Source organism: Podarcis muralis, chromosome 12, assembly GCF_964188315.1.
Source record: "Podarcis muralis chromosome 12, rPodMur119.hap1.1, whole genome shotgun sequence".
Lineage (NCBI taxonomy): Eukaryota > Metazoa > Chordata > Lepidosauria > Squamata > Lacertidae > Podarcis > Podarcis muralis.
The window spans coordinates 21,573,077-21,596,656 of NC_135666.1; the positions used below are offsets into that span (position 1 = coordinate 21,573,077).

Sequence of the window (23,580 nt, forward strand, 5' to 3'; positions counted from 1 at the left end):
ATTTTCTGTTGGCCACAGTGCACCCTCCCCCTTTCGTTGTTTCTGTGGTTGTATTCACCATTATTAATATGCATTTACTAGCTTTGTATAAAAGTACTTTTCTGAGAACTTGGGACTTTTTGGTTGCATAAGTACCATAAACCTATCAGTTTACAAATAGTACTGACACTTTAAAGTAATTCTTTACTCAGGGTGTCAGAAAATTAAGAAATTAATTAGAGCAATATGTGATGAGATATGGGTTTATAGCAAAAAAGGAGACAAACAAGTTATATCCCCCACTCCACTCTTATAAATCTTCATACTACCACAAAAATTATGCAGCTGCACAGATCTCTCTGGTAACATCAAGAACAGAGTACATAGGCACTGCACATCCTCTGTTGTTTTTATTCAGTGTCTGGCATTTAGGGGTGAATTTCTGTGCACATAAAAGTTAACTAATAAGTCCAATGTTCACTAACATACCTCTCCTATGATGTTCAGTGGAACAAAAAATGGCAGTCATCTCCATAGCTGTCAACCTTCCCTTTTTTTGCGGGAAATTCCCTTATTCCAGTGCCGTTTCCTGCTGCTTCCCGCTGCTATCCCGGATTGTTAGATATCCCGTAGACTGTCCCCGGGACAGGTGAGGCTGCTGATGCCTTATTTTTGAGGTTGCTGATCCCTTATTTTCAAATTTGAAAGTTGACAGCTATGGTCATATCAGAACAGACTATCTGTATATTCATATTGTTTACATGTTTTCAAGCCACTTTACTAGAAATGACTGGTTGACTGGGCCTTAATTAGACATCTAAAGGAACATGTCTTAGAAAACATTGATCTGGCCATGATCAAGTCATCTGTGTGCTGTAACTTATGCATGATTTATTCTAACATGCAGCTAGACACATTTTGTGCTGTGTAGAAGAAGAAAAAGAGGAAGAGTGTGAAATAATTTTTTGTGCAGGTCACATTGTAGGTTTTGCCCTCGGGTGGGAAAAATATTGCGCCTGGGAAAGGGAAGTGGGAGTCAACAGACACTCAAGGAATAGTTTCGGAGAAAAAGGTTTTTATTTCTACCATCCATGAACTGGTAGAAGGAGCAAGTGTGATAAGTCACAAAAAGCATGCACGGAGTTCACAGTCATGTGCACAAGCATATATACCCCTTTCCAGTTCCCTCCTGCTTTCTCCCAGAGTCCTGCCCCATGAGTTCCTCTGAGCATGAACAGAAAGCTGTCTTGGGACTATTGGACTCTTCCCAGGAAGGGGGTTTCAGAGTGTTCAGATATGTTTCAATCTCTTGTTCTGGCATGGTTCCCGGACAGAAAGTAAGTTGCAATGTGGTTCTTTAGCAAGGCCAGAAGGCATGAGAAAGGCCTGAGAAGCAATGGACTGTTCTCTACCTTTGTTACAGCAGAGCAGAATGTTTCTGATGCTGAGAAAATGATTTTGAAAAGCTTTGAGAAGCTTTGAGCCTGCTTTGGTGGGGGGGGGTGACTTTGGGCCTAGGTGAGGTCACCTGTCCTCACCTTCCTTCAACATATGAGTGAACCAAAGAGAACTTGCCCCAAACCTGTATCTTCGCATCCAGTGAATTCTTCTTTTATGTACCTATCTTTTCCTTGCCACCAATGATTTCCTCAGCCTTGCAGTCTATTTCTTCCTTTATTTTGCTGATAATTTTCATTTGTCCACCCCTTCCTTTCCCTTCCTTTTGTTTACTAAAAGTTTGAGGAGGGGGAACTACTATTGCAGTGGGGGGGGTAGTTTAGAATAAGCCCTGCTGCACTCTGTCCTCAGTAAGTAGGCCTTATTCCACCCACATTTGGGGTATCAATGACACAATGTGACTTTTTCCATTTCACGGCTGCCTTTCTCCATTATAAAGGAGGACTCAGGGCATGTTACAAACTTGGTAAACCATTATCAAATCCACTGTAATGGAACAGACATACTCACTGTTAAGAGGCTTCAGTGTATGAGCCACCCTCAGGAATGAGTACCCTGACTGAGATGCAGAAGGAATCCCCGCTAGGGCCATGGTCAGCTCACAAGTCCTACAGCAAGGATGGGGAGCTGGTTCCCACCCTGGCATTGCTGAGCTTCAACTCCCATCAGCCTTGACCATTGACCCTGCTGGCTGGAGCAGATAAGAGGAGGGCAACCAAAATGGTCAAAGGCCTGGAAACGATGCCTTATGAGGAACGGCTAAGGGAGCTGGGCATGTTTAGCCTGGAGAAGAGGAGGTTAAGGGGTGATATGATAGCCATGTTCAAATATCTAAAAGGATGTCACATAGAGGAGGGAGAAAGGTTGTTTTCTGCTGCTCCAGAGAAGCGGACACGGAGCAATGGATCCAAACTACAAGAAAGAAGATTCCACCTAAACATTAGGAAGAACTTCCTGACAGTAAGAGCTGTTCGACAGTGGAATTTGCTGCCAAGGAGTGTGGTGGAGTCTCCGTCTTTGGAGGTCTTTAAGCAGAGGCTTGACAACCATATGTCAGGAGTGCTCTGATGGTGTTTCCTGCTTGGCAGGGGGTTGGACTCGATGGCCCTTGTGGTCTTTTCCAACTCTATGATTCTATGATTCTAAGAATTGGAGTCCAGCAATAGCTGAAGAGCTGCAGGTTTCCCAACCCTGTTCAGCACTAAACATAAATTTATTCCTTGTACACTCACATGTATAAGAATCTATATGTATCAGCTGGAAAAAAATGAAATATATTTTCTAATGCAAGAATTCTTACTAAAGTAATATTAAATATACCTACAAAGAATCTTTAAAACATGTCTTGTCCCCCTTCAACAAAAATCTGAAACAACACCCCCCTTTTTGTATTAAGAATAAACTTTCCATTTAGTCACATAAAAGTACACCTTTATTAACTGATTGAAAACAAGTACACCTTTATTAACTGATTAAAAACAATGTAATTTATTTGAACACAAAGAGTAATAATGGTTATTTTTGATGCAAAGTAGTAATAAAGCAAAAAGACTTCGCTGTATAGCATAAAATTATAAAATATGCAAGTACAAAGTAGTAATGAAGGTAAAAACATCCTCCATATTAAAAATCGGGGGGGGGGATATGTACTTCACAATTTTAAACATGATATGCAAAGTTAACTAATATGGTACTTAACTAACCTCCAAAGTCTGCAAATATAAAGTGTAATGTTAATTATACTGCATACAGACCTAGGAATGAAGGCAGCCAATGGCAGTGAGGACTGAACTCCAAATACAGCCCTTTGCTCAGTTCACTTTTTAAAAGACCCAGGAGAGGCAGAAGCAAAGCTCTATGTCGTGTCTCCCTTGGAAACTGTGAGATCACAGTGAAAAATGCTATGTATTGTAATGGTTGTTTGAATTTCCTTGATCAGTTTTCAAAAGGGAGAAGATAAACATACAAAACATACTGTAGTGGAGCAAATGACTTGTAGATTAAAAAACAATCAGAAACACATTTTACATTCATTTTAAAATCCTGTGTTTAATGTTCAAACTCAAGCTCAGCCTCTCCACCCTCTCATAAGGGGCAAGTGATCCCCGTAAACCACTTTACTTGTCTTAAGCATGCTAAAACATTAGGAAGGGCAAACCAAGAATGCCCCAAAATGGTTCAGAGTAAGCTGTTTCAGGAGCCTCTGGGCTTATCAACCTTTCCTCTGCTCTTTCCATGCTGTACTTTAAAGCTCCATGTCCCAGCACCCCTTTATTTTTTTGCTGTGGAGCTTTCCCCATGAAAACCTGCATTTTAGCACTCAATCAGAGCAAACTTCAACGCACTGAAAGCCTGAATTGACATTTGCACCTACTGAGAGCTAAAGAGTGGATTTTTTGCAGGGAAAGCTCCAGGGCAAAAACCACACATGCTTGGAGACAGAGCTTTAAAGCACGAACCTGTGGGGCACAAGGTAAGTATGGATAAGTCCTCACATGAAAAGCTTAACTGTCAGCAGATTTAAATGAATGTGGTGAAATAGCAGCTGGCACTAACTAAGACTATAATTACATCTATTTAGTTAATCCAAATTATGGTTCTTGTTGAGGGTCACTATTAATAGAAAAATTAGATTTTTTAAAAATGACGCAAATAAAATCAACACTGAAGCTAGGAAAAGATATTTCAGGTTTCTACTTCACAGTTCATTTTCCCCTCAGGAATCACTTACCGTATATACTCGAGTATAAGCCAACTTTTTCAGCACATATTTTTATGCTGGAAAAGCCCCCCTCGGTTTATACTTAAGTGAGGCAGTAGTGGCGGAGGGACGAGCGGCCCGAAAGGAGCCCTTTCTCGCCGCCAGTCCTGCCGCCGCCGCCGCCCATGTCTCGCAAGGGCAGGCACAGGAACTGTGCTGTGCCTCTCCCAACCGCGGCTCCTATGCCTGCTCTTGCGAGCGGCAAAGGCGGTGGCAGAAGGACGAGCGGCCCAGGATGCTTTTATTGAAGATGGTTCAGTATTAGTTTTTCCATAATAGGATCTTCTTTTCGTTTTATAGGGAGGCTCGCGGCAGCGGCGGCGGCGGAGGTACGAGCAGTCCGAAAGCAGCCCTTTCTTCCTCCGCTGCTGCCGCCGCCACCAGGTTTGTGGTGTGGTGAACCGGCTTATACTCAAGTCAATAAGTTTTCCCAGTTTTTTGTGCTAAAATTTGGTGCCTCGGCTTATATTCGGGTCAGCTTATACTCGAGTACATACAGTAGGTTCCCCAGGTTCCTTAGAACAGTCTTCTAAAAGCAGTGCTAAACTAAGCACTGTGCTATGAGGATCAAGAATTTTCACAAGTGGTATATCAACCTTATGTTCTAGATAAATGAGATTGCGCAGAGTCATGGCCAACATGGAATCTATGCCAAGGGACAAAAGGGGTGTATTCATTGCAATGTCACTTGGATCTGTACTAGTGAGCTGACTCACCAATGATATGATATAGTCTTCAGATTTTAGTGCAGCCAAATCCTTGGACATGGCTTGTTCAAAATGCTCAGCCTGACTGCCAAAATGTTCTATCATAATTGTATGCAGGCGACTTCTGATTGCTGGAATTTGACGATAGTAATTGTTGAGCATTGTTTTGAAGTTCAGCTTCACGGCAGCTTGCTGAGGGTGGTTCAGAGTTAAGCTTGTTTTAAGGTTCTCATGGATCTCATCCACTTGCAGAATTGATATACCCTTTGATTCCACCAATTTTTGAAGTTGATTTTTACCGTCCAGTAGTCCCAGATTCAAGGCACCCCAGTTGATGGATTGTCCTGACAGTCCACAGTTTCTTCTGAATTGGCAGAAAAGGTCCAGGAAGGAATTGGCGGCAGCATAGTTTGCTTGCAATGAATTTCCAAGGAAGGAAGCAACAGATGAATAACATACAAAATAATCAAGAGCCTGTCCCTGAGTGGCGTGGTGCAGATTGATGGCACCAGCAACCTTCGGGCTTAAAACTTTCTCAAAGCTAGAGAGCGTCATATTTTCAATGCGCCCATCATGCAAAACCACAGCACCGTGGAAAACACCTTTGATTGGACACTTTGGAAAGATTTTGCTGATTGAACTGATTGTTTTCTCAACCTCAGGCCAAAAAGTCACATTGCACTGCAGACTGATGATATTGCACCACTTGTTCTGAATCTGCAAATCACTTATTTCCTTCTGCTTTTCAATGCTGGGCTTTCTCCTTGAAAGGATCGCGATGCATCCTCCTCCATTTTGAGCAATAAATCTAACAGTTTCATAGCCAAGCCCAGTGAGTCCTCCTATGACTATGTAAACAGCATTCTGCTTAAACATCTTCCGCTTTGCTTCACGCACTGGTATGTCAGAAATACACCTGTTCTGCCCATTGCTTTTCAGCACAGCAAATGAGACAGCCTTACAGGTAAAGTAGGATGTTATCATGTCTATGCTCTCACTGTTTTCTGTCGGCTGAAAAACGGAACAAGGCAAGTCCTTGAATTGCCTGCGTTGCATTGATTTCAACCACTCACTGAAAGGCTTGTGGGAATGTTTCAGCGATGATTTCTGGAAAATGGTTGCAAGACTGAGAATATGAATTTGAAAGTTTTCATGACCGCTTCCAATTAGAGATCGCAAGTGTTCAGAATGGTGGTTGCCATCGATTACCACAACATCCTGAAGATGTGAAAGACGGGCTAAGACGTCTTTGGGTAATCTTTCTAGGAAGGGCAGAAAGACAAGGGCGTTGCATTGAGCTACTCTTTTTTCCAGGCTGCTGTCAAGTGCTGTACATAAGGTGTTCCAGCCCTGTTCCTGAGCTGACAAAGCAAGCACTTTACACAAAACCGACTGTGGTTCATCAGAAATAATGCCTAAAAATCTATTCCGTTTCATCTTTGGTAACATCTGGTGCAAAATTTCCCATCCTATCCTGAAGAAGGAGACACAGGGTACAGTTTGAAAACATGGAAATTTCTGGGTTTTGAAACACACTGCTTCTGGAATCCTGATTCTTGAAGATGCAGCCACTGGGTAGCATGAAACAATATGATCTCCCACTTTGATCTTTTTTACATCACTGCCTGTTGCAACCACTGTCCCACTGTAGTCCAGAGCCAAGAACCTGTATTTATCAATGGTCTGTGAATTCCAGTATAATGTGTTTCCAAAGTTACAGCTGGAAACACTAACAGGATAATAGTCTTCAGAATGGATACTTATTTTCTCAACTTGCACTTCAACATTGTGATTATCAAGAGAAATCTCAATGTGGTCAGCTGGCTCAGCAAATAGATTTCTTACTTCATGAGGCTCAGAAGTGTAAAAAGTTGACAGCTCAGATTCTTGAAGAGACTGAAAAGGATCATTATAGGACTTGTCATTAACCTGTGTATATCTAATTTCAGAAGTGTAAATTCTCCCCTGATTAATCCAGACTTCAGGATATTTATCTGCTTCATTTTCTACTAAAACATCTGCTAAAACTGCTATGTCCATTGTACTTGTTGAACCCATATCAATAATCTGAAATGTGATTTCAGTAACTTCAAGAATGCAGGATCTTACCATCCCATACAAGGCCAAGCCAGGGTTAATGTGGTCTACAGTCCTGCCTGTTGCTCTATATGTAATTATCTTGATGGAACCATGACTGTTCTTCTCTCTCAATGCAACGACAAGTTGCCGGAAAGCTTCACAACATTTGGATAAGCTTGCAACAACACTCTCAGGATTTTCTCCATTTGATCTTTGAATTCCCCACATAAACAAAACATCACTGTAGTCATGCACCTCTAGCCTAATTTTGTCCTGAGCAGCTGAATTTGAGCTTCCTGACACCAGTAATTGCTCCCAGTCTTCATACATCAAAAACCTAGAATCTTTATGTAAATATTTTTTGAGCTGTTGAGAAACTCCAATTTTGTCAGCAAACACTGCAGCTCTGGGTGCATCTCCTGAGGTTTGGATAATCCGGGAAGGGGTTACCTCTTTCCACTGATTTTCAAAAAGGAAAGCATCATTACTATTGGACATTCTCTTCAGAAGAGTGATCCCAACACGTTTAATCTCAACCAAAACAGAGCCTTGTTTATCTGTGAAGCATCCACAAAATTCTAAATAGTTCTCAGCAGACTTACTTGTTTTCAGATATATCATCATTTCCTCTTCCAAAGGTCGGACAATTACAAGGCTGCCTATGTTGGAAGGAAACCCTGTACAGTTGTTCCTGATTTTTGTGGTCATCACACCAATCATTTGCAGAAAGCAATCTAACATCACTGGATGAATAAAATGCTTGTGCAGTTCTTCCCTGGTTTGCTTGTTCACCTTAATGGTGCTTATGGCTTCCTTCAGTTCTTCACAATAAAACACATCACTTAGCTGCTTGAATACCGAACCATACTGAAATCCAAAACGAGATAATGCTTCGTATATTTCATCCTTTCTGACCATTGATTTACAACGCTGAAAAACATGTCTATATGAAATGTTATTTTCTTCAAGACAGGTTTCTTGGTTCCATGTGATCTGTCCAGATGCATATACCGCACCAGATGAGGACAGTATTTTGAAATCTTTTTTTTCCTTTTGTGATACTACTGTTAGCTTCAAATCATGAGAATTTTCACTTAAAACACAAGGCGATTCAAACTTCATGTTCATCTGACACAAACTTAAGGGCTCCTTTCTTCCTGAGCTAGCCATCACAGCTGACAAAGCAAGTTCAACAAAAAAGGCACCAGGAACCAGAGCAACACCATTGAGCTTGTGCTCGTACAAATAGGGAGTCACTGTCTGAGATATGGAATGCTTGAATTCTGAACTGCCGTTGCTGACATTATGAATTGACAGGTGGTTTGTGTTCAGCTTGGTTTGAGTTGGCTGCTGGAGCCTGTTTAAAAATGACATGAGCGTCTTATGATCAAATTGATACCTGGGGTAGGCTGCAGGTACACCCTGATATCCTGCATAGATGTGCTCCCAATCTGGATTGACTCCCAATTCAAAAAGGCCTTTAACAAGTGTGAGAAGTGTCATATATTCTTTGTCAAGGTGCAAGGAAGGAAAAACTTTAGCTTGTGTCCCTAATGCTTCAATTATATATCTTTTCAGTGCACGCTGGGGACCAATTTCCACAAATACAGGATCATCTCTGCTTTTTGCTGCAGCTGTTATAGCCTCTGCAAAAAAAACAGGATCCCGAACCTGTCTGGCCCAGTAGGTACCTGTAACAAAATCACCATCTGAAAAGGCCTTCCCTGTTGCTGTCGAAATTAGCTCAATCTCTGGCTTCCCTTTCTTTAATTCTGATAGATTGTCTGCTATCTCAGTCAGTACTGGATCCATCATTTGGCTGTGATATGCAGCTGGCACATTTAAAACATGAAGAAATATGTTTCTTTTACTGAAGTGCTCAGCCAGATCTTTCTGAATGGCGTGGATAGACGCTTCATCTCCTGATAAGGTGCAAGACAAAGGACTGTTAAATGCTGCAACACAGACTTTCCCTGAATATGCACCAAGGGCTGCTGACACCTCTGCAACGGGAATGTTGCCAACTACCAGCATTCTGCCTCCAGTGACTTTAGCCTGCAGCCTGCTCCTGTGGTAGATGACTTTGACAGCATCTTCCAGGGAAATCAAGCCAGCACAATAGGCAGCAGCTACTTCGCCAACTGAATGGCCAACAGCAGCAATTGGCTTAACGCCCCAGTGTTGCAGGAGTGTAACCAAGGCCACCTGCAGTGTAAAGAGTAAGGGCTGGGCAACTTCAGGCCTGGACAAATCTTTGTATTCATTTTCTTTTGATTTTAGGATTCCTGTGGGAAGGTATTCTAGAAACAGCCTTTCTATTTCTTTGCATTTGTCTCTAAACACTGGCTCAGACCTTAGCAATATCTCAGGTATCCCTTTCAGATCCAGACCGTTACCAGAGAATACAAAAATTAATTGTGGTGGTTTCTTCAGTGGAGCTGTTTCCAGTTCAGCCGCAGGGGAAAGCTGTTGCTCTAGTTTCTGTAGTGAAGATGCCACAAATGCTTTTCTGTACTTGTAGTTTATATGGCTTCTTCTACAAGCAGATGTGTAGGCCAGATTTGGGAGTGTCGCTGATTCACTGGTATTAAGGTACCTAGCTGTGTCTTCCATTGCCCGTTTGAGAGAATTTCCTGAAGCTGCCGAAATGACAAATAATTCGACAGGCCTTCGGACTGGAGAAATAACCTGGATTTGTTTAAACTGTCTGACAACCACATGGGCATTGGTGCCCCCAAATCCAAAACAGTTGATCCCAGCAACTCTGCCATATTCACCAGGCTCCTCCCACTTCTCCACTGTTGTTGGGATGGAGAGATTCAGTTTCCCTGTATTTATGCTGCTGGTGCTTTCTGAAAAGTGCAAGGATGGGACTATCTTCCCATGGTGCATCATGAGAAGAACTTTGATTAAGCCTGCTGCCCCAGCAGCTGACTCTGTGTGCCCAATGTTCCCTTTAACGGAGCCAATCTTGAGAGGGGGCAGATTAGGAGACCTCTTTTGACCAATGACATTACCTAAGCTCTCTGCCTCAACAGGATCTCCTGCAGGTGTCCCTGTGCCATGTGCTTCAATATATTGCACAACAGATGGATCAACACGATCTGGGTAGATGTTGAGCAGCAACTTCTCCTGTTCCTCTTGAGATGGTCTGGTGATTGGTGTGACGGATCTTCCATTCTGGTTGACTGCACTCACGTTGATGACACCCCATATTTTGCTGAAGTCTTCCTGCGCCTATTTTAAAGAAGATGAAAAGAGATAAAGCTTCTTAAAGTTGTGAAACATAGGGATGGCAAACACAGCCAGTGCAATATAACTCAGTTAACATTTTATGATATGCTCTCTCTCTTATAACAAAGATTATGAGACATGGTGAGCATTCTACCAGCTATGACTATTTTATAAATAGAATTAGACATAATTCCTAGGTTTAATGAATTAAGAGTCAGGAGTTTGTGAATCCCGTTTCTATACTCATACCTTCTTTAATGATTTCAGCAAAAGAACTCCACAACCTTCTCCCCTTCCATAGCCATCGGCCTTTATAGAAAAGGGTTTGCTGACTCCTTCAGGGGATAGCATCTTTGCTTTACTAAGAGCTATGAAGACCTGTGGTTCCATTATGCAGCTCACTCCTCCACAAAGAGCAGCTTCGCAGTCTCCTGTAGGGTAAAATAATGAATGCATTTCTGTTCAGCATAAGGCTCAGTATTTAGACTTCTGAAAAGATTACATCGGTATACAAACGCACACATTTGCCTGCCCCTCCAAGCTTAAGGGCATTCTGTTAAAGGAATCCAGGGGTGTGGATCTTGTCTGAAGCCTGGGGCAGGGCTAGGGCCATGCCACAACCCCATCAGGAACCCTGGGTTAGCTCGAGTTGGTTTGCATGGACGGGGCTCCCCCTATCCGTGGTTGACCCTTAGCAGACTCCCTGCATGACGGGCAGGAGTCAGATATAGTCGGGTCAATCCAATGCCTAAGCCAATAAAGCTCACATTCTGTAACCAATAAAGTTGTGGCCTAAATTTGCCAAATAACATTTAACCTAATACCTGTGCCCTTGTGCCTTATTCATCAATGAGGGGGTGGTTTCGGGGTCTCAACACACAACAGTAAGTCTCTCATTGTTTGTGAGGGGAAATCTGTTGTTCTCTTTAAAATGTTCTAGTGTGAGTAAAGCAAATGTCTACATCTTGTCACTAAATTAATATAAAATTATTTTCCTAACTTACGGTTAGCTACATCATTCCTATAAGCTCTTTTCTCTCTCACTTCCATTCAGTGCTTGCCTACTGGAGTTTATGGTCTGTGAGGCAACATACCTAAATTACAAAATGCACCCTGTGTGACATGACATAATATAACTGGTCCGCAATAAGCATAGTGTAAGGAAGACCAAGATAAATCCCAGAATTATACTTCGAAATATGTCAGTCTTATTTGTGAGTGCCTGTGGCCTTCAGAAGGCTGGGGAGTTTTTTGGGGGGGAGGCTTTCACAACATACAAACTTCAGACCTTTCCAGAAACATATTCCAATACTTTACTGTGCCTTGCAACTGATGCTGCTAAATAGGGAATAAAATATGGGAGCCAATATCGCGTGGAGTGGGGACTTGTTTGCCACTTTGAGGTCCTTAGAGGAAAGGAAGAATATGAACGAAAGGAAAACTATTAGATCTCATTACCTTGTTTAATTGCATGCAAAGCAAAGTGCAAAGCATAGGCAAATGAGGAGCAAGCCGTGTCGATGGCAACCGATGGCCCAGTCAGATTAAATGTATATGAAATCCGGTTAGCAGCTATGCTCATTGCTGTCCCGGTGCCATCGTAGTGGCTTGCTTCAGTGGGGTTTCTGCCACTCATTAGCCTGTAGTCTTGATTCATCATACCTGTCAATACCAAAGATGTACTGTGTTACCAGCATAGTACATTGAGAGTACAGTATTCATTCTGAACAACTTGGTTGCATTTATTGCTCTAGATCTGCCACACACAACATGCTTCAATCTACACAACAAGATTAGGCTTTTCATTGAGTCATCTTCGTAAGGGAATGCTATGCAGCTATTTAGGTTTGTGAGTACTGATCAGCTAAGTGGATAGACTTTAAGTTGTGAGACTAGGGTTAAAAAAAATAATCCACCATAAATTGCATTTCCTAGCTCTCTGCTAATCTCTCCGCAGGTCTCCAGTATATAAAATGTGAATGCAGTTCACCTACCTAACAGCGTTGCTGTACAAATGATCATGTTTTACAAGAATGTTTTACATACATCACTAATAATATGAAACCGTATTATTCCTCAAATTTGAACTGAATATTGGAAATACTGCATAAATGTTGCTTTATAGCATAGTATTATTTATGTGTTTTATTTACTATAAAATCCGTACTTACATGTTCTATTCAAAGCAGCTGATATTGGTATGTTGAACCCATTTTTCAAATGTTCTGATGTGTATTTGGGTGCTACTTCACCCTTACCAATCACTTTTTGGGGTTTTTTTAAGTGATCTGCAAATGAACCTTAAGTGTTCATAAGATTTCATTAACACACCACCACAATAGGAAAATTCTATTCATAACTGAGTAGGATGTAAGCTAATGGGATTTACTCCCAAGTAAGTACGTGGACGTGGGTGGTGCTGTGGTATAAACCACTGAGCCTAGGGTTGGGGGTTCGAATCCCCGTGACGGGGTGAGCTCCCATTGCTCAGTTCCAGCTCCTGCCAACCTAGCAGTTTGAAAGCACGCCAAAGTGCAAGTAGATAAATAGGTACCACTCCGGTGGGAATGTAAACGGCATTTCTGTGCACTGCTCTGGTTTCGCCAGAAGCGGCTTAGTCATGCTGGCCACATGACCCAGAAAAACTGTCTGCAGACATGAGCACTGCAACCCCAGAGTCGTTCGCGACTGGACTTAACTGTCATGGGTCATTTACCTTTACCTTTTTAAGTGTGTATAGGATAACAACCTAAGAGAGTTCTGTAGACCAGCCCTATATGTTCCAGTCTATGCTCCTAAATCAGTGCAACTGTTTTAAGCTTCAAATTATCATCTCACCAACAAAAACCCCTGTTTTTGAACCACTTATGTTTTCTCTAGGGACTCCTGCATCTTCCAGTGCTCTATATGTGCATTCCAGGAGTAATTTCTGCTGGGGATCCATACGCTCAGCTTCCACATCATTAATTCCAAAAAGTCTGTTGTCAAATGCATTAAACCTACAAAACAGAAGTCAGATAATAACATTGTAAGTAGGAGAAAATAATATGCAACCAACTCATGGCACATTCATTAATAAGACAATCAAATATTTTGACTTCTCAAAAATTATTTCCATTAATCATTTTAACATAAAAGACTTTAATAATTTGGTCATTTGTTCTTGGGAAAAGTAGAATGAAAATAGAAGAATATTTAGAGCCACTACTTAATAGTGGCTTAGGATACTGGACATAAATATTTGTAGAATTGGATCCAAAGTACCATGAGCAGAGGGAGAAAATGTAGGGGTGCTGTTCTGAACCTTTATACTAGCAAAAGGCTATATTAAACACATGGTAAATAAAGATACAAGCTTTAGAATACAGTGGTACCTCTTGTTACGTACTTAATTCGTTCCAGGTGTCTGTTCTTAACCTGAAACTGTTCTTATCCTGAAGCACTACTTTAGCGAATGGGACCTCCGGCTGTTGCCATGCCATTGCCAAGCAATTTCTTAACCTGAGGTACTATTTCTGAGTTAGCGGAGTCTGTAACCTGAAGCGCATGTAACCCGAAGCGTATGTAACCCGAGGTACCACTGTACAGAAGGGCACTCAAAGGTTTTGAAAAGCGGTAGTGGAAAGTCTTGTGAAAGAGCTCTTGCAAATGAAAGGACTTATTTAGAGTTAGGACTACTCTCTTTTATTGAATCAGAAACAGGCCTTCCACAAAAGGAAGAGGCTTTCTTCTAGCTTTTGGATCCTAGTCATAACGTTGCACGTGCCTGAATATTTCAGATTCCACACTAGTTTCAGCTCTTATCAAAACACTGAATAAAATGAAATTCAAATAAACAGTTGGTGGGAAAGCCCACATATCCCTGGCAGCCGGCCTGGGAATTCCCCAATAGCCGACCACCTTGCTCAGGCGTTGCTCCCCAGGGATAGGAGCTTGCTGTGGCTGGCTTCCAAGCCCCCCACCCTATGACTGGTTAAGCAGCCATTAGGATCAAGGCCTATCTAGTCCAGCATCCTATTTGCAATATTGGGCAGACAGATGTTTCTGAAAAGCTCGTGAGCAGGGTAGGAAGGCAAAAGTCCTCTGCTGCTACCTCACAAACAGTATTCAAGTGTTCACTGCTTATGATAACTTATGTACATTGTTTTATATATAAAACAAGTAGATGCAGCAAAACAAGTTGATAGCCCAGTTCAAATGGACGGTTTTTTTTGCCAAAAAATGAGATAAAATTGGATTTGCCATATGAGTAAGGGAAATACAATAAAAACCTCCATGAGTAAACAGGCTATATAAAAAACATTCTGGTTAAGATGTTAAAGAAACAACTGCACATCTATTAAAATACAAACTGAAACAGTTTGAATTTGTGGATTAAAAACAAAACAAAAAACCCATAGCTGTTCCATTTAGTTATCCTGAGTAATAGTCATTGATGGACAAATTTCTATGATCCAATTCTTTTTCAAAGCTACTTTTAAGCCAGTGTCCACCATCTCACCCACCCACATGCTGTAGCCACAGATTCTGAAAATAATTTACATACTGTGTAATTAAGATTAAGAAACAATTTGCAGTAAATTCTATTTCCAAATAAACTGACTTAAATAGTTATGTAGTTCAGGCTGCAATCCTATACCCAGTTAACCTGGGAGCAAAGCCCATTGAACTCATCAGGAATTGTACCATTCATGGGACAATCATATTAAGCTAAAACAAAACTACTTCAAGCCTATAGCACCAAAACCATTTTTGCTTCCTATGAAAAAATGACTGGCATCACGCGTAGAAAAGTGTCTATTTTCTTTAACATACACCAAATGTGTACGTTTAGGCAAATTACTTTACAATAAAAAAAATTAAAAACAGTTTAGTGTTCTGCTTCCTTGGAGCTGATTCACAGTTCATTTTCCACCATCGTGTGATTAAGCATGAACACTTACTCTTCGGTAAAAGCGGCATGTCTTGTGCTCGTCTTTCCTGGTTTGTGACTGTCTGGATCATACCAGCTTTTGGTTTCAAATCTTTCCGGAGGTATTTCTACAACACAGTTTCTGCCTTCTACTAGAACTCGCCAGAAATTATCAATTCCTTCACCTGTTGAAAATATATTATTTTAGATAGCTGGAATTTACTTCCCAATAGTTTATTTATTAATATAGAAACTTAAATTCTATTGGTGTTATTCGTTTGGCAGAAACTACAATGGAACCTCGGTTGTCGAATGTAATCCATTCTGGAAGACTGTTCGACTTCCAAAACGTTCGACAACCGATGGGCGATCGGCAAAGTCCATTGAGAAAATGGAGAATCGCACCTCAGAAGCCGTTCAACTTCTGAGGCGCATTCGAAAAGGGAAGCATTCACTTCCCGGTTTTTGGCATTCGGCTTCCAAATTGTTTGGCTTCCGAGATATATTGTATAAGACAATTGTATAAGACAATTAAAAAATTCTGAGTAAATAACTCAACATGATAGCTCAGCCAGTAGAGCATGAGACTCTTAATCTTAGGGTCATGGCTTTGAGCCCCATGTTTGGCAAAATGATTCCTGCGTTGCAGGGGGTTAAACTAGATGACCCTCTTGGCCCCTTCCAGTTCTATGATATTATGATTCTATATTATTTTATCATAGAACTGTATATCAGAAGTGTGCATCCGTGATTCAGCCTTACCACGTGAGCCGATACTGATTATGATCATTAAAAAGCTGCTATATGAATGTTGCTGTATCATTGCACTAGAAGTATAATCATATTCCCTGTTAGTTCTAATATAAAGATCTCTGGTAGCACCCACTACACATTGACTTATACTTAATATGTAATTTAAAGGAGCAGTGCTCACCTCCAGGAAAATTGCATCCGATCCCCACAATGGCAATTTCATCCTCAGTTTCCATCAGTTTCTTTTACTTTTATTCTGAAAAGTATAAAATAATTAGTTCAATGAATCCACATCTAAAATTAAAATATGTTTCCCCAACAGGGTGAGCGCTGCATTGCAGGGGTTGGACTAGATGACCCTTGGGGTCCCTTCCAACTCTACAATGATACGATTCTATGATTTCTGTGTGGTCATTTGGGGATAATCCTTAGGGAACATAATGTCAATGACCAATCATTATTGGCTTAATTAATGGCAAGCAGCAGCCAGAAAGTGGGCATTCAGATGGAGCCAATACCACTGGGGGCCAAAGTAGACATGATGTTAAATACATCTTCATCTGTCCCACCCCCCCCCCTTTTTAAATAACAGCTGGGAGTAGGAGCTCCTTAATTATTTCCTAGTGCATCCCCCCCCCCCTCCCTGTAAGAGAGCACAAGGGAGAGGCTGTAACTCAGCGGTTATAGCACATATGCCTTCCATGCAAAGAGTCCCTGGTTCAGGCATCAGCATCTCAGGCCGAAACCATCAGATGGTGATGGGAAAGACTGCGGAGTGCCGGCTGCCTGCTGCCAGCTAGTTAAAAAATAATGGACTAGACGTACAGACAGTCTGACCTGTCCTAAGATGCTTTCCCGTCTTCCTAATGTAAATATTAACACATCTACACTAGTGGTCAAAATTGTGGAAACCTTTTGGGAAAAGTGTATTTCCAAGGTTTGATGGCTCATAACACCGCTCTCCCCCCCCCCCCAGCAATACCAAAACAAGATGACACCTGATTGGCTCTCTAAACACTCATGCTCATTGGCTACATTTAAATGAAGGAAAGCTACTGCATATCAACCTAAGCAAGTTGTGCTTCCTTTTTCTGGTTATTTGGCTATAACTTTTGATAGAATACAAATAGTTGAATAAACTTTGTTGCATTGCATTCTTCATTAAATTATCTTTCCATTTATATATAATTTTATGGTATTACTCCAAAACAAAGTGGTGTTATCATTATGACCAAATAGGTTGTGTGTCAAAGCCCCAAGCCACCCCCATGAGAATAAAGACACAAGGACACAGAATTTTAGGTTAATGTTAATGGGCAAAATTTAGGCCACAACTTTATTGGTTACAGAATGTGAGCGGTAGTGGCTTAGGCATTGGCATCAACAGACTATATCCTGCCCACCTTGCAGGGAGTCTGGTAAGGATAAACCACCAGTAGGGGGAGCCCCACCAATGTGGATCAACTTGAGCACCCCCTGGGTTCCCACTGGGGTCGTAGCATGGCCCTAGCCCCTCCCCAGGCTTCGGACGAGATCCACACCCCCAGATTCCTTTAACTGAATACCCTTGAGCACGGAGGGGCAGGTGATGGCTCCCCCCCACACACATTGCTATTCCAATGCCTAACCACCTAAAAGTTGTGACGATTGCTACGAGGTAGGCAAAAACCAAGTCAAGTGGCCAGTGCCAATTTGCCAAGTGGAATAATTCCTACCAGGCCCCCCAACGGCGACCAACTGAAGTCCATAGCAAGGCCAATGACGAACCCTTAACAAAGGGTGGGAAGGCGGGAGATCTGCAGCATGAGGCTGAAAAGGGGCGATTCAGCGCCGCACCGTTGTTTAAAGTGGCCCCCCAAGCAGCCTGATTGGCCGCCTGGCTAACCGGCATGGCCAGGCCTCCCCAGCGTAAGACGGGTCACGGTCCTGCCCCCACGCTGAGGGGGAAGGCTTGGTGGCTCGCCCACAACGCGTCCCCACTAAGAGGTGGAGCCAATTTCTTTTATCTGTTTAGATGTTTAACATAGATGAGACCCAGTGCACCCTAGGAAAATGCAAGTAACCTCAGACAACCAATATATATTGGAATTTCTATATAATACTGCTTAATTGGTTAACAAACATAACATATAACAAGACAGGGAATATGCACTCAGTTCAGTAAAAGCTATGGGTGACCAGACAGCAGAATCCCATTTGCATCTGACACACAGACCCATCTGAAAAGTCTCATCTTATATACCGTATTTTTCACTCTATAAGACGCACTTTTCCCCTCCTAAAAATAAGGGGAAATGTGTGTGCATCTTATGGAGCGAATTGTGTACCAACCCCTCTTGCTCTCCTGGCTTCAGGGATAGCCGCCCGAAGCCTCTGGGAGCTCCTGCTATGCTACAGAGGCTTCACGTTGCTTTCACTGAAGCCAGGAGAGCAAGAGGGATTGGTGCACACCGATCCCTTTTGTTCTCCTGGCTTCGCTTCGCTGGAGAAGCGCTGCACAGCTTTCCCTCTCTGCGCAGCACCCCTTCAGCAAAGCGGGAGGAGAAATGGAAGGGGCTCCATTTCTCCTGCTGCTTCACTGAAGGGGCGCTGCGCAGAGAGGGAGAGAATAATTTTTTTCTTGTTCTCCCCCCCCCCCTCTAAAACTAGATACATCTTATGGTCGGGTGAGTCCTATAGAGCGAAAAATACAGTAGTCTTCTTGGTGTTTATCTGAATCTTGGCATTTCTCCCTTTCTTTGGCATGTTCTTGGCAGTCCTTCGTCCTTGGCATGTTTTTGGCATGTTACAACACTCATTGTTTGTAACTAGTGTAGTACAGCCAGTCTTTACGCTTCTTTGTGTGTACCGTTCACTTGGCCAGAACATGCACATACCATTAGCTTTTTGATCAACACAGTTCATTATTAGTTCATCAACAGCATCTGTTTTGTGGTGGTGGTCTTCAACCATTTTCGGTTCATTCAAACCATATCATTCAGTACATTATGAGCCATCAAACCTCGGAAATACACTTTTAAAAAAAAGGTTTCCACAATTTTGGCCACTAGTGTATATAAGGCTAAGTGGAATTATTACTGTTTTTGTAGCGGCAAAACAGTAGATAGCCTCTTCTATTGCAACCTCTATGGCCACATTTTGTAAAAAAAGAACTCAAACAACATTTGGTGCAAATTGCATGCCACATCCAGCACAACCAAGCCTTCTGCAAGGTATGAGGTATGGAAAGGACAGAATAGAGGAAGCTGTGCTGCTATTAGAATATAAAGGATTTCAAAATTCTACTCAGCGTGCCCACAGCAAATAAACTATTTGGGTCCCAGATACTTGTAAACTGCAAACATTAAAATAAAAATGCAAAAAAAATGAAGGAACAGACAATATTCTTATGTAAAATAAACATGTACAACAATCAAAGTCATCAATACATACAAGAGTAGGCTATTCAGACTCACCTCCAGTTGTTTTAATGTACACAGCTTTTTGAAGTTTGCTGGTGAAATCTTCTGTGCTGTGTATACATTGAAGTTCGCTAAGAAGCTATAACCATAGTGGGGGCAAGTCCTCATATACTAAGGTTCTGTAAGTGCTAGAACTGCTGATACTTCCTTGCATCTTTCATTTATAAAGGTTTCGAGTTGGCTAGCCCATCTTTTTTTCATGGAAACCTTTCCATTACAAAATACCACAACACACACGTAACTGGCTGTAAAATAACATAACATTATATATAATAAAACTGTAATCTAATCGTCATATCAAAAAAATGCAAAGCAGTTCCTGATGGCAATAACATATCATATAATATTACTGTTAATATGCTTTTATTGTCATAAAGTCCAACGATAGTGTTATGTACTGAGTTGAATAGGATCCAAAATGCAGCAGTCTGAGTCGTCCTAGAACAATAGGATTCAGAATGCAGCAGCCTGATTGGTCCTAGAACAATAGGATCCAGAATGCAGTAGTCTGATTGGTCCACAGGAGCCACCCAATCCAGCTCCCCATCCCCTCCGCAAAAGGGTCCTCACAGCCCTACACAAAACACACCCAGGGGTAGTGAGAATGAAGGCCCTCTCCAGGAGTTATGTGTGGTGGCCAGGGGTTGACAGAGAGATAGAGGCCTGGGTCAAACACTGCCAGGCCTGCCAAGAATCCCGCCCAGATCCCCCAAGGGCCCCAGTCCAGTCCTGGGAGTCCGCCTGAGCACCATGGTCATGCCTGCACGTGGACTTTGCTGGCCCCTTTCAGGAGAAAACATTCTTCATAGTGGTGGACTCCTACACCAAATGGCTGGAAGTCGCACTGGTACCGTCCACTTCTACGTCCGCAGCCATCCGGTCACTGGCCCCGTGTCGTACGAGGTGTTAACGGATGGGGGGCAATGCTGGCGCCGCCACTGCAACCAGCTACGGCAACAATTCCCAGGAGAAAACCAGGAGGAGGACAGGTCAAAGGAGTCCGAAGGGAACAGTGGGGCAGTGAGGCCTGTAGAGAAGGAGGGGCCAGCAGGGGAGGCAGAATCAGTAAATACAGAGAGGACCCACGAGGCCTAAAGGACACTGGAAACAGAGCCATGACTACTGAGTGAGCCGGTTGCACCAGACCAAATGGCCCCATTGCAGCCAGCATCCTCGGAACACGAGCCAGAACCAGAACCCCTGACGAGGGAACACCCCAGGCCGTAACGTACATGTAGGCCCCTGGCGTACCTTGAGGACTATGAATGCAACATCCCTGGCAGGACTGGAACTTAGAGGGGAGGGGTGTTATGTACTGAGCTGAATAAGATCCAAAATGCAGCAGTGCCCAATCCAGCTCCAGGTGGAAGTGAATCCGCAACCTGATTGGCCTACAGGTGAATCCCGGAATTAGCTGGGCCTTTCTGGGTCACCTTCAAAGGTCCCACGTGGAGGGAATTGCAGTAGTCCAAGCGGGAGATAACCAGAGCATGCATCACTCTGGCGAGACAGTCCACGGGCAGGTAGGGTCTCAGCCTGCATACCAGATGGAGCTGGTAGACAGCTGCCCTGGATGCGGAATTGACCTGCACCTCCATGGACAGCTGTGAGTCCAAAATGACTCCCAGACTGTGCACCTGGTCCTTCACAGACACAGTTACCCTATTCACGACTAGGGAGTCCTCCACACCAGCCCGTCCCTGTCCCCCAAGAACAGTACTTCTGTCTTGTCAGGATTCAACCTCAATCTGTTAGCCGCCATCCATCCTCCAACCGCCTCCAGGCGCTCACACAGGACCTTCACTGCCTTCACTGGTTACAATTTAAAAGAGAGGCAGAGCTGGGTATCAACCACATATTGATGAACATCCAGCCCAAACCCCCCGATGATCTCTCCCAGCGGCTTTTCTATTTTTTTTAAAAAAAATCATAAACTTTATTCGCATTAGCCAACGGCCACAGCAACATAAAACAAGCAATATATACAATTAAAAAGACAACAATGGGTAAAAAGATTATCATTCAGATAGTGGCCCTTAATCTCACTGCACCCTAAATAAACCTAGCAACCTTTGCTGTTGGGTAAAAGACTAATAGGTCTGTAACTCGCTGGGTCCGATGTGGGGCCCTTTTTATAAATTGGGATGATTATCGTCTCGGCCCACCCTTCGGTAAATAGGCCTGTTGAATCAATGTGGGAGAATATTGACGCCAGCAGGGGGGCCCACCACCCAATGTTGGTCTTCAGAAGTTCTGCGGGAATATAATCTATGCCAGGAGCCTTGTTGTTCTTTAGCCGTGCGATCAAATTCTCTACCTCCTCTGTGGTTACAGTTGGCCAGTGAGGTGAAACTTCTGGTTGAATGCTTGGCTTGTTAAACTGAGCTTCCTTATCATAAAACAATGATTGAAAGTATCTGATCCACTCTCGGGGTTCAACGGTACAAAGGAGTCTGTTACACTCCTGGTCCAGTAGGCCAGATACGGTACGCCAAAAGCAAGTTGGGTCTTTCTCGTGCGAAGCCTTGACCAGATTTTGCCATGTGATTCGCTCGGCGTTTCGTTTTTTCTTCTTTAATAGTTGTTTGTAGTTCCGTCTTATGGAGATATATGCGGTAAATAAAGGGAGTGCCCCAGTATTCCTGTATTTGCGATAAATTGTTCTCAAAAGCTTCCTTGTTTGTCTGCACTCTGCGTGGAACCTGCTTGCTAGATCCCTCACCCTCTTTGTGGCTGTATTCTGTATCACAGATGATAATTGTGTTTTCAGCTTTTCTATAAGTATCTTAAAAAGCTCTAGGACCACAGCCGTGGAGTTAGTCAAAACAACAGAAGAATGTATATTCTTTAGCTTCACTGATTAAAGGAGGAGGATTAAGTCTGCATTCAGCATGGGGGACCATTTAATTCTTTTGGGAGCCGGTATACCCAAATTCACCATGGGAGTATATTGTGGATTCTATTGGCTTTTCTAGGAGGTGGGGGAATTCCCCCACCTCCCGCAAAAGCCCGCAGAAGCCGCATGCTCTTTAAAGGGGCTGCGCGGCTTCTATTGGCTTTTCTAGGAGGTGGGGGAAGTCGCGCCGGGCTCCCCAGGCTTGCGGATAGCTTCCTGAAGCCTGGAGAGCGAGAGGGGTCGGTGCGCACCATAGGACGCACACACATTTCCCCTTCATTTTTGGAGGGGGAAAAGTGCATCCTATAGGGTGAAAAATATGGTATTATGAAAATGATGTATAGGTGGTACTTAACCCCGGTAAAATTAGCAAAGATTTATCATACGAATGATAATTCATGTAGGAAGTGTAAAGAAAAAGAAGGCACCTTTTACCATATGTGGTGGACGTGCCCTAAGGTTAAGGACTTCTGGGAAAAGATCTATAATGAATTTTTAAAAATGTTGAAATATACATTTGTAAAGAAACCAGAAGCCTTTTCACTTGGAATAATAGGATTGGAATTGCCCAAAAAATATGTTAGATTATTTTTGTATGCCACCACAGCGGCAAGACTGCTATTAGCAAAAAATTGGAAATCTCAAGAAATACCAACGGTAGAAGAATGGCAGATGAAGATGTTGGAGTTTTGGGAGCTGGCTGACCTGACTGGAAGAATCTGCGAACAGAAAGAGGAGGAATACCAAGAAGATTGGATGAAATTTAAATAATATTTAGCCAAATACTGTAATATAAGATAAGTAAGAAGATACTTGAAAGTATTAAACAGGCCTAGAATTATAATATGAATGTTGTATAGTAAGATGGATTTAAGACAATAAGAAAAGAGATGAAGATAGTAAATGGAAGGAACTGATTGTAAGAGAAAGATGTTTAGGAGAACTGTTACAAGGGAACACAATGAAATTCAGTTGGGGGGATTTGAGGAAGTCACATGATAATGGAATTTAAAATGAATATAAGAAAGAATATGTGTTTTTATTTTTATTTTTCTTGTAGTATTGTAGTGTGTGTTTTGTTTTGTATGTTTTATTAATTATAGATGTAAAAAATCAATAATTTTTTTTGAAAAAAAATAAAATTGAATGTTCAGAAGGTGCTTCATGCGATCCGTCCCAGCACATGGGCTTTGGATAATTGGCCAAAATGAGCTTTTGAGGAATTAGAACCAAGTTCCATCCTTTTTTTGGACACAAAGCTAGCCGATCCTGTGGTGAATTCCCATCGATGTTTAGGGTCACCGACTCGCTTCTATCTGCGGTTTTTAGAGATGCCCTGG

General features: G+C 42.4%; 1 protein-coding gene across 1 annotated transcript; it reads right to left on the reverse strand.

The window, feature by feature from the left end:
• Nucleotides 1–2,880: 2,880 nt before the first annotated feature.
• LOC114607711 (phenolphthiocerol synthesis polyketide synthase type I Pks15/1-like) lies at nucleotides 2,881–19,661 on the reverse strand. Its single transcript, XM_077936816.1, has 7 exons — nucleotides 19,339–19,661; nucleotides 16,065–16,139; nucleotides 15,162–15,315; nucleotides 13,057–13,217; nucleotides 11,677–11,880; nucleotides 10,468–10,649; nucleotides 2,881–10,221 (listed from the first exon to the last, which is right to left on the reverse strand). The coding sequence occupies exons 2-7, from the start codon at nucleotides 16,117–16,119 to the stop codon at nucleotides 4,678–4,680; spliced, it is 6,300 nt and encodes a 2,099-aa protein (XP_077792942.1). The 5' UTR covers nucleotides 16,120–16,139; nucleotides 19,339–19,661; the 3' UTR covers nucleotides 2,881–4,677.
• Nucleotides 19,662–23,580: the final 3,919 nt, after the last annotated feature.